The 12,138-nt window shown below is 40.8% G+C and overlaps 1 protein-coding gene across 1 annotated transcript in view; it reads right to left on the minus strand.

Annotated features, from left to right (window-relative positions):
- The window catches only part of zfyve26 (zinc finger, FYVE domain containing 26), a 90,227-nt gene that overhangs the window by 28,451 nt on the left and 49,638 nt on the right, over window positions 1-12,138 (minus strand). The window contains exons 22-23 of the mRNA XM_034159841.1: window positions 4,921-4,929; window positions 1,556-1,743 (exon numbers count right to left, since the gene is read on the minus strand). Of these exons, the coding sequence (XP_034015732.1) occupies window positions 1,556-1,743; window positions 4,921-4,929 (197 nt within the window). The remainder of the gene's footprint in view (window positions 1-1,555; window positions 1,744-4,920; window positions 4,930-12,138) is intronic.

The raw sequence follows: 12,138 nt of genomic DNA on the forward strand, positions 1-12,138 counted from the left end.
ATAACAATGAGGGGTTTCCCTATAATTGATGCCAACATTATGAAACAGTTTGGGCTTAAAACTTGTTTTAAAAAATGTAAATTCTGCCATTGGTAGTGTCTGACATTTTGCAATCCAAGTATGAGGACTATCAATGGGAATGACTAAGCAGCCAGCCTGCATCCAAATTTTGAGCAGCCTGGAGTGTGTAACAGCTGGGATAACTGTGGCAGCAGAAACCTTAACAGGTTTATATATACAGATATGACATTTTTTTTTATATATTTTATGTATTCTATGTGTTATCAACTGTTCTGCTTTCAGATGAGACACAATTAACTGCATCTCTAACCTGGTTCCATGCAATCGTTTTGTTTAAATCCATCACTGGCTGTAAGAACAGAAGTGGGATATAGAATTGCACTAGAACTGTCCATGCATGGATTAGACTTTATGTGTACATGATTTGAACAACTAGACATCCTACAGTAAATAAGTTCAAATTTGTGCATGATCAGGTTCCACCAAGTGCCACTTTACAAACAAAAGCCAGAAGGATTTTTTGGTTTTATTTTTGTCAGTATAAGCTGTTGCCTTGGGTCACAGCTAAATGTCTTTAGTACAACTGGTACTTCAGAGGATTCTTGAGTACCACTAGAATGACTGTGAAATGAGTGGTTATGATGCTCATGTGCGTACACCGATTTAAACTGGCTGCAGCAGATAGATGGTAGGCAGAGGGCAAATTTCCTGTATGTACAATAACAATAAAAGTTCTTCTTCTTCTACCCTGGACAGACAGTCATCTCGTCACAAGGCGAAAAACATCTGTGAAATATTAGTGATAACTACAGTGTATTTGTGTGGCTCAGCACATGCAGACAGTCCCAACACATCTTATACGGCATGAAGTTCTGCAAAAAATGTACCTACTCTATACATGATACAACACTGCTGTTTTGAAACAGTTGAGAAGATTATTACACAAGTATTTTTAAACATTTACAGATGCAAGTCCGTCAGAGGCAGTATCTGTTATTACTGTTAAATACGAGCAGACAATGACAGTACAACCTTTTTGTTTGTTTAATTCCAGATTAGTGCTCAGTAATAGCAGAGCTATGCATACTGACAACTTGGGCACAGTCAGCATTCCGGCTGTGAGGTGACTGTGCTAATCATGGTCCAGGATGCTGGGCATAACAAATCACAGTTCAGCTATAAACTCTTTCTTCCCCTCTGCCATCAGACTCCTGAACAGTTGACAAGAGTCACAGTGGACTACCTCGTCACTCTACGTTTTGTACACACTTGCATTTTGCACAACTGTATTGCACATTCCATTACAGGTATCAGGCACTTTGTATATACCAGATATTTTTGACATTGTAGTTTTTACTTATTGTATTTTTTTTTCCATTCTATTTTTTGCTCGGCACCAGTGTAGACAGCAAAGTAAGAATTTCATTGCACAGAAAAAGTTGTTTCTTCTTGCTATATATGACAATAAACACTCTGAATCTTAAATCTTGATAAAATAAATAAAATAAATAATAATAATAATAATGATAATTACCCTACAGTAGATGTCCAGTTCATTCTTCTTGAGTTCCAGGTCTGCTCTCAGTGACAGCTCTGTGCTCGAGTCATTGAGGCAGAACTCAAGAAGCTCCAGACAGCCTGACAGAGGCCAGTGGTCCAGGGCCTGGAGAGCAACACGGGCTCGTAAATTAGCATCTTTTACACGGAAAAGGTGGCCTATACCTCCATCTCCACCTGATAACACAGATAACCAGGTAAACAATTTTTTTTAACTATCATTTCAAGCAACTAACACTGAAACTAGTTCTGCTTGAACATGTAGGTGTGGTACAGTAGATATTGACCAATAGCACTTTTTTATGTAATACTGTCATCATCCAAGTCAGTTCTAAACTTGTCCTTTAATGGCTCATTTTGTGAGCAGAAATGTTAAACAACTGTTCCACTGTAAAATTACTTTAATGACAATATTGTAGAAATTATCATAGAAAGGGAGCATGACATTCAATATTATTTCAGTAAAACACAGTATTGTCAGGAACATGAAGTAGATCATTTCTATCACCTTTAATGTTCCACTACCTTTCCACTCCCTTTTTCTAGTCTGATCATGTTGACCACATCTGCAGAGTCTATACCTTCCACTGAGAACACTGACTCTTCAGTTTGAGGCCAACTAAAAGTATTTGTTATATTGGATGCTATTAGAACCATTTAAAAGTCCAAGCCAATCTGCCTATATGCACTATGATTTATCAAAACATTAACAGTGTTTCTTACCTTCTAAAGCAGCACAAGCAAGTAAACGATCTCTTAGCACCCCATCCTGGCTGAAGCCTTGTCCGTACAGCTCCAACAGGCTTAGCGCTTGATTCAGGTCCCTGGAGGTAAGGGCCTGCTGGAAGGCTTCAGACACCACAGCTTGAGAAGCTTCCTCATGAGGCCCAGACAGTAGCAGACTGACCAGGGGCTTTCCACAGATAGCTGCCCCGAGTGCAAGAGTACCCTCTTCACCATCATGTGACTGGGTACCCATTACTGGTTCAGCCATGCTGTGAAGATAGGCCCAGAGTATAGGGAACTCCTTCAGCAAACCATCAGCTTCAAGAGAGAGCTGCTCTCCATCTAGCACAACATCTTTACGGATACTGCGGAAATACCCTGACCATCCGGAGGGTTGCGTCCGGACAGCTTCTCCTTTGCAGGCACTTAGACATGCAAGCACAGCCACTAAAGGGCAATGAGACTTCAGAAAAGACAAGGCTGATGATGTGAGGAGAAAAGAGTTTGAGGAAGAGGATGACAGAGAAGGTGGAGAGATGGAGGGGTTTGCAGAAGCAGCAGAGAGGTCTTCTGTTAAAGCTTTTGTCTCAGGGCAAGCATCAGACTGAGGCTCAGTGACGCCCAAGGTTTCTGTGTTCACCCGGGTATGTTGGTGGAGCAAGGCAGACCAACTGGCAACAACAAACACTCCATCTTCTTTCTTAGATGGACTGTTCAGTCTCTCAACACCTGGACCGGAGAGCCACAGAAGCAAAGTCTCACAGCATCGTTGGACAATCACCTGTTGCACACTTATTCGTAGACCTTCCTGCTGCAGCAGTGAGCACAACCTGGACAGGAACAAACCACGAAGGTTAGAGTTATTTATTTTGGCATTTTCACTTTTGTTTTAAAGACTGGCAGAAAATCCCACATGAAGGAAATTTTCACACCCATCTCCTGTGGAGTGTTTAATTTAGACCCTGGGATGGATCCATTTAACTTTTGTTATTATGGACAGTGTGAATATCGGCAGTGCTTCTTTTCACCGCATGCTGATTTTTGCAAAGAATGCGATTTAGTTCATTACAGTGTTGATTATGGCTGGGAATTTGCAGGATTCCCAACAAGATGCTGGACATCACAGCCAGCCTGTAAGTGCTGTGCTGAGTGGAGAGAAAATCTCTGAATTCTTTCCAGTAAATTCTGACATTTGTCAGGGATATGTTCTGTTCAAAGCTTGTATGGACTTGGTGTCTAACTCCAATGACTTGGCAACCTCTCCCAGTGAAGAAAGGTTCCTTGAACTTGTCTTTGTGGACAATGTTGTGATCTTTCTGAAATCAAGGGATGCCCTGAGTGCAGCACTTTAGCAGTTGAGTGAGGAGCTGGCATGTCTGGTTTTGTGTCTGTCCTCAAGCAAGACAAAGATCTCAGTGTTGAAAATTTCAGTGACCTAATATACACAGCCAACAGAACTATCTGTATATGGGAAAATACTAACTTTTCGAGAGATCACTTATCTTGGCAGTGACATGCTTGTCTCTGGGACCTCAGCCTTTGGGATCAAAATAAACCTGAGAAGTGCTTATGGACAGAGGTGTTTGCTGATGACAATATTGTTGCAGGACAGGAAAGGTGCAAGTTTTTAAGAGGCCTGATAATTAATGTATGGTTGTGAGACTTAACTCCAACCAGTGCCATAAGATGACGACTGGATGTCTTTGGTAAGAGGTCTGTCTGGAGAATGCTTGGGTATACCTGGAATGATTTAGTTACTGGGACTGAGCTGAGATGTACATTTTGCATTGTGAGAGAACGTCACCTATGACATTATGGTCAAATGGCACACTTCCCTGTGCTTGATCCAGCATGCAACTGTATCAGTAATGAAGGTCCAAGCAACTGGCCAATGGGATGCCAATGTATCAGATAAATGGCCACTTTCAGGAGGTGTTGATGGACTGGCAATTACCAGGATGGTTGTCAATCAACTCAAGGCCATTCCCTGGTGTGGTAGCTGCAGTGATAACACATACTCCCAGACCTGACCTGTTGTTGTTGTCTTTTTGGCTGCCCCCGTTTTGTTCGGGGTCTCCACAGGGGAAAAAGCCAGATCCGCATTGGTATTTGGCACGTTTTACACCCAATTGCCCTTCTTGATGCAACTCCAGTTTTGCAAATTTGGATTTAGATGTTTTCCATGAATGCAATATGGGTTAGGAACAAAGATTTAATCCCATAAAGATTTACACATACAGTACTAATCACACTGAAATGCTAGAAAATGAATATTTTTACACTGTCCCATTTTGGACCCTCTAACTTCACACATTTTTGTTCAACAATGAAAAGCTCATTTTTAACCAAAAACATTGAATTTTGATTTATTTTTTTTTAAATGTTGATATTTCCATGAGACTGATACACCCATTTTCAGCTATTTTCAGTGCATGTTATCTGTCAAATGTGAGGAAAAATATAACACACAGAAATAGAAGTATTTGTTTTTCCCCACCAGTTATCCACTATACATACCTCTGTGGAGACACCTGTCTGTCAAACAGCAGGTGTGGGAGAGAAGCTGAAAAGGGGATTGAAGCAACACCAGTAGTGGATTTCCCAGTTTAACATCACTGCTCTTGTCTGAGAACAAACAGCAGGAGCGGTGATTAAGGTCACACCAGATACAAGAACAAGGAAAAACACAACAGTCATTCCCAATCACATGTAGCCATCCATTTAAGTACAATAACTGTAGTTGGTAATACCTCTTTTTATGACTGTTTGAATAATGTAGGAATACATCCAGGAAACCTTTTGTTGCTGTAAATCTGTTTTTTAACTTTTCTATAAAATTCGTACATCCCTTTAATCACAAACATTTTGATGGCAGGAACATTTTCCACTTTGAAGTAGACAGACTTCTGCAAAGCTATTTCCCAAACTTGCATATTTCAGCTTTATATTAATTAAGAGTATGCTAGTGACAGCACTTAAAATGAAACTAAACAATTTAAATACAATACGTACCTAGTTTATTTGGTTTAAAATGCTACTGGTGGTGGGCAGAAGATAAATTTTAAAACCTGTTCTTTAGATTAGCAACTTTTCAGTTGAATCACTGCCACTTTTATCAAAAATGATTTTACCCTCTGAACCAAGGCTGCACACCAGCACAGATGCTACTGTGTTGACATAGTCGAGGGAAACTGCGCACGTAGTCTGGTCTTGCATTGTTTCCATCTAGCTCAAAAGGGCAGAGCTGGTCTAGGGAACGAATCAGCTGCTTCATGTTGGAACGCACGGGGTGGGTATCAAGCTCCATCTTCTTCAGACTGGCTGCTCTACCAGGAGTGCAAGCAGAGCACTGCCCGCACAACCCTCTGTTACAAAAACACAACAAATATTTACTAAAATCAGAGAATCACAAGAGAGTAAAAACACCACAGATCTTGTAATTCTTCAACCCATATTCTGTGGTATTTGCAAATTACATCTTACAATTCAAAATTATTATTTCAGTTTTGCCTGATATTGCAAGTATTTACCTTTGTAGAGTACAAAAATGACCAAACAGTACATGTGACACAACCATTACTTGAATATGTACACATACTGGTGTCAAAACAGTTTATGCAGACATGGCCCAGTTCTGGCTTCAGAAAAGGTTTAAATATACTCATGTTTCCTCAATTTCATGTGGCAGTAGAAACAGACACATCAATCCTCAACCACATAACTACAAGAAGGGTGGCCTCCCACTACAAATTTTTGGCCCTGATTGCCTTCTCGGCAGTAAAAATTAGGAAATCGGGCCAGATTCATCACAACTATCATCTAAAGTTGTGTGCCATATTATTATACAGCCCTCTACAAACAAATTTGAAGACAGTCAGAAGAGAGTTTCTGGGCATGCACACAACAGTACTATGTACAGGCTATGCGCGTAAAGTCTGTGGGTGGTTATAACCAGGTGCACACATAACTGGTGCTCCTGTGGGCTAAAAAATAATAATGCACAGCAGAACACTGAGGGAATCTCTTCTCAGGTGGAAAGTGATGACACCAGATTGCATGAAAAGTGTTTCCCTCTGTTTTCTGCTGCACATCACAAGCATCAGTTACAACTTTTCCACAAAGCTAGAATGTACCTTTTAACATCCCAAAACTGTCTTATGCTTAAAAAAGTGGCATGCTTTTCATGGGATTTACGCTACGGATTTTTATTATCATGCTCTTGCACAAAGACGTGTGCCTCGTCCCGCTCTCCCTCACACAGCCACTGCAGACCGAGTGCATATGACCACATCCCTGGTCAATGGTCACCCCACTCCAATTACAATCTGCAATCTCACCACTCACAATCTGCAATGTATTTTAACTTTAGCTTAAATTGTAGAATGGTAATTAAAATTGTTGAGCAGCCAATCCACATTCAAGCAGAAATCATTTGATTCAAGATGCATTAATGAAATAAACAGCAAAACCATCTGTAGATTCAAGTAAAAGATCCTTATTACCCCATCTGCACAAACTGCATCAGATTACTCACGTTTGTGGATCATGATGTGTCCTGAAGTCACAATTTTTAAAACCTTCCAAAAACTTACAATGTTCTGTAGCGCTACTTTTACCACAGGGTACACCAGTTCTCAGGGCCAAACTAGATATCTGATTTTTATTTGCTCCAAAAACGTACACAATCAGGTGTCAAATAATGGCAACGGGAGGCCGGCTAAAGATGCTGCCTCTCTGACTACCGCATCATCCACCAGCAGTACTCAGAATGGTGCAGAATGCTTTCTAAGCGTTGGACCAAACCAAGTCGAGCACCAATACACCTTCAGTAGTGTTGGGTGACAACATAGCAGCACTTCTTTGATGCAGCAACCAAAAGGACTAGCCAAGACTTGGTCTTCACCAACAGGTTCTATAAGACAATTGGTAACACAGTATTACAAACGATGCCTTGGGTTTAAGTTTTTTATTTTATATAATTTTGTATTTACACATCTTGGTGATTTCACAGATTTTGTGCTTTGACTGACGACGTTGATATTATAATATTTAAGTAGCTTTTAAATGTTTCCATTAAGAAAACAGTTTTGTTTTTTTATTTCACCTGTTTTGACAGAGGTCTTACTAGTGGATGAATGATTCAAGATCTTGCTGATCGTTTGCAGTACCATGGGAAATCCACAGATCCCTTTGGAATGGGGCTCTTTAGGGTCAACCTTTACTCCTGGGAAAACATACAGGTGTCATAATGAAAATAAATTTAACTATTGGACTGAAAGAAATGTATATGAAAGTAAAACATTACAAGTGTTTTTTCTGCCACCTTTCAACAATGAATCACGGCAACCAGTCTGACTTTTGCCCTTTGTGAATAAATGATGGCAAAAAGATCATAGATACATTTCAGAGATAATGTGTGAAAAAGCTCAAGTGCCAACCAAATAACACACCAGAAACTTCTCTTTCATGCTTGAATGAATATGAAGAAAGCACCCCTTCGATTAGATATTCTCACAGTCTTCCTTTCCAGAATAAATTAAATCATTAAACCATTTATTTCTTTGCAGAAATTATTCCAAAACATATTTAGGTTGCATACCTTGTACCTCCAGACTGTTGCTAAGTCTGCGTTCAGCTGTGTCCAGCAGCTGTCGGGATGTTTTCCAAAGGTGACAGTGGCAGCAGGCCAAGTCAAGGCAGCCATGCTTGCTGGGCTGAGCTCTTCCAGCAGCATGCAAAGGAAGCCAGAAGAGTCAGAATTGCAGTTGCTTAGCCAGTAACCTTCATCCAGTGTGGGCATTGGGTGAACAGAGGTGCTGAGGAGACGGTCTGCTATGTCTGAGATGGAGTAGAATGCCACACCTGCATAGAAATACACACACATACTGTAGCAATGCAAAAATAATTTGAGGCCATAACAATAATTAAAATATGGCCAAAATTTACAAAGACATGGGAAAGTATTAGCTAAAATCAAGGCCACATCTTAATATTGCATATCCACAAAATTAGGAATCCGTTTGCTGACAACACTGGGCATGTGGCGTGGAGATATGATAAACATTTAATTTCTTATTGGGGTGAATTATAACAATACTGTGCTAACTCTGGCAGTTAGGTACAGTGTCATCATTAGGAAAAGACATTTAATATGACTGGCTAAAATGCACAGTACCAAAAACAAACAACGTTTGCCACCTTGCAATTTTCTCATTGCAGAGTTCAGGGACGTCATGGTGTATTCAATTCTGCCTCAAACTCTCAAGTCCGTAGTGTAATAATAACTGATTGATTGAAATGGGAAAGTATCTATTTTCTTCCTTATTTTCACTGTCAAAATACAAACATCTGTCATTAAAGCACTATTAATTTGTGGCCACTTGGGGGGGGGGGGGCTCCACACTAACCTCACATAACATGAGCACAGTTCCTTTCTTGTGAAGCAAGCACACAGCACCATAAGAGTGGCACTACGAACAAAGTAATAAAATGTCAAACCAGCAGCAGCAGCACTTCCGATGGCTTGCAGGGTGAATCTCCCACTGCTGCCCAGTCGACGTCTTCCTGTACCAGGCCCAACTGTGGAACCCAGGCCCTCTGAAGATGAGGATGATGACATGGACTGGCTTTCCATTTTCTGCTCCACCCGCTCCAGCTCCACTAGCACATCTTTGTAGCACTCCATGAAAATCAGCTCTCCGCGACATGCTGAGGCCTCCAAATCAAACACCTGACACACCTGCAGGGCATGAAAGCACTGCAAATTATTTGGTTCTTACCAAGAAAAAAAAGACAAACAAAACTTAGGTTTAGAAGGTTAGATGATTTATCTTAAGAGTTAATTTCTTATTTTAAGTGTTTCTAGATTAACAATCTTAATTCAAGTCATCTTGTCAAGTGAAATTATCTGTCCATGTAGCAAGATCATTTCTACAGATTTATCTTTTAGACACCCTTTTTTGCAGTGAGGATGCACAGAACTGAGAGGGACATACTCTGCATGAACTTGTTTTTTTGGCTCAGGTTACAGAAACAGGCTTGTGACCAAAGGATCATAAGTTCAATTTTCCAAGAAGAGGAAAATCATTAATGTGCACCACTTCTCTAGCTGATATAGAAAAATGTTTCAAACACAGGTATTGCAAGGGTTGTGGAACACTGCTTTGATTTTTCAAATGCTAAGAGAGAGGGAACCAGTGAAAGAAAACAGAACTGCAGCACTTAATTGCATGATGTGGCTTTGACTTGTATTTATATGCAGAGGCATGACTCTAATAGAGCCTCGAGTCTGCCTCCATCTGTGCTCTATGAACCTGTCATTCACATTTTAACCAATAAAACTCATTTTTATTGTACAAAATAAGACTTTTCCCAATATTCAGCTTCCCACACTGACCTGATGTGCCTCCATGAAGTTTCCTTTGTGTATGCAGGACATGAGCAGAGACTCTGGAGGGGCCAACATGGCAGGAACAAGCCAACTCTGTGGCCCTCCAAATGGACCAGCATCCAGCTCCACACAGCCAACTGGCCCTCCTTCACCATCTGACAGAATATTAATAATTAACTTAGCAAAACAACATATCTCAAAAACAGTCACCTTGTAATTCATAGTATTTAAGAAAGGATTTTAAAAGCAATGCCCATTGCTCAATTATCTCCTTTACATAGCTCATACAGCTGCAGTTACCCTGTTATCACAAATGGTGTGTGGTCGTCTTGAAGCTTCATAAGACAAAATACATAAGGGATGGACTATGGTAATATTTATGCTGCACCTTGTGCACTGCTGGCAACATCTTTATTGAGTCTCTCTGTCGAGGTCTGTCTCTCTGGAACATGCTTTCCTGGTCTCTTCCTCCTCCTGCTTGGTGTAGAGCTGCTGTTCTGTGTTGAAGAAGTAGCAAAACTGCTGGCTGCTGACACCTGGAGATAATTGTCTGTACCTGCCAACCAGGTAAAGTGAAAGCTCTGTGAAGACTTCAAGAACTCAAAGGATGATTGCAAAATTTCTATTTACTGTGAGTCCCAGTCACACCATACAAAAGCATACACTGCTCATGAACACTAAGTAGGGCAGGAATTTAGAACTGCTGCTAATCATTTTCTGTGCTGACTATGTCAAGGAAATGAAATCTAAATTAATCTGTCAATATAAACATGTTTATCTCACCACTGCAACTGCCCTGATTGCTGGTGATAATCTGGAGCCTCCACTGAGCTTCTGCAGTGTGTTTGGACAACCGCTGCATTCGAGCCCCAAATGTCTCCGCCGTCACTGAGCAGCCCGAGACACTCTGCAACCTCGACCTCTCTGGGAAGAGCTTGCCCCGCCTCCTGATTATCCTGGCGGCCCACCACACACAGGGTGTCCAACCCTTCTTCAGCAGCTTCAAAAAACCATCCATGGCCAAGACATCAACCACAAACCCACTGCACCCCTGGATGAAGTGACCCAGGTCCAGGTGGCTACCCCGGCCTGCTGTTGGTGAACTCTGGGTCTGTTTCTCGCTATCCCCTGCCTCATCGGTCTCTGGTTTGCTTCCCAATGCCACATTACTTTTTTTGCATTTGATAAAGATTCTGACTCTATGGCATTCCCTGTGTTCAGATTTGAGTTTGTGTCTCTTGGATTTGCTGGGAAAAGTCAGTGCTGGACAGGAAGAGAAGGGAGAAAATGTTCTCCAGGAGCTCCAGACGGAACATGGCTGGCACTGCCTCCAGATAGAGCTTGCATTCTGACAGGTAGTGCTGGAACAACAAATGATGACCTGAGAAACAATTCAAAACAGACAAGATGTTTGAACACAATGCAAAACAAAATGTAAAAAGTTACTTAATATGCCATTACAGTAAATACAACTTTTCATGACATCTCTGTCTACCTGTAATCAAGAGAGTATAAAACTATCCCCAGTTGTAAGAGCATACAGCAAAGTTTTTTTACTCTTAATAAATCTAAATTTTTACTACAGACAAAAAGTATCTTCCAAACCTTCAGTTGGAGTTGAGGCTTGGCTTTGGTCCAGTTCTGCTTCATATTGCTGGTGTTGGTGCCAACTGCATAGGCTCACATTCTGTGCATTTTGAGTATTTATGTGCATTTACACAGAGTGCATAAATGGCATACTTCATGGCACAGAATCCCTGGAACAAACTATGTTCCGTCGTACAGCTGGATTCCCAATCGTCTCAATGTCTCCTGTGAGGGGAAAAAACACACCACAAAAAATAAATAAATAAATGCTAAGTTCGCATTTATGAGGCACAACAATGACTGCACAGCGCACTCCTGACTGTCTCCCATACTGGTCTTTTTCAGGTTGTTGATTTTAATTACTCTTTCTTACTCTTTAATTAGTCTTTGTGTCTAATCTTGGAAGTGCTGAGACAAAAAGAAATTAAAGGCAAAATAAATAATGAAATATGAATAGATCAATTTCAATTTAATTTCATTTATACTGCGCCAAATCACAACATAGTTACCTCAAGGTGCTTCACACAAGTAAGGTCTAACCTTACTAATCCCAAGAGCAACAGTGGTAAGGAAAAACTCCCTCTGAGGAAGAAACCTCAAGCAGACCAGACTCAAAGGGGTGACCCTCTGCTGGGGCCATGCAACAGACATAAATTACAGAACAATTCACAGAAACAATTCACAAAACGAATATACAGGAAATGCTGTTGGTGCACAGGACAGGAGGGTTTCCAGCACAAATACAATTCCCATCGCTGGATGGAGCTGCACCTTAGAGAGAAAAAACAGAACCAGGCATCATAGGAACAAAATACAGTATAATTCGTCAGCATTAAACAAAAAGAAAAAAAACAAGA

The sequence above is a fragment of the Thalassophryne amazonica genome, chromosome 19, assembly GCF_902500255.1.
Source record: "Thalassophryne amazonica chromosome 19, fThaAma1.1, whole genome shotgun sequence".
NCBI classification, from domain to species: domain Eukaryota; kingdom Metazoa; phylum Chordata; class Actinopteri; order Batrachoidiformes; family Batrachoididae; genus Thalassophryne; species Thalassophryne amazonica.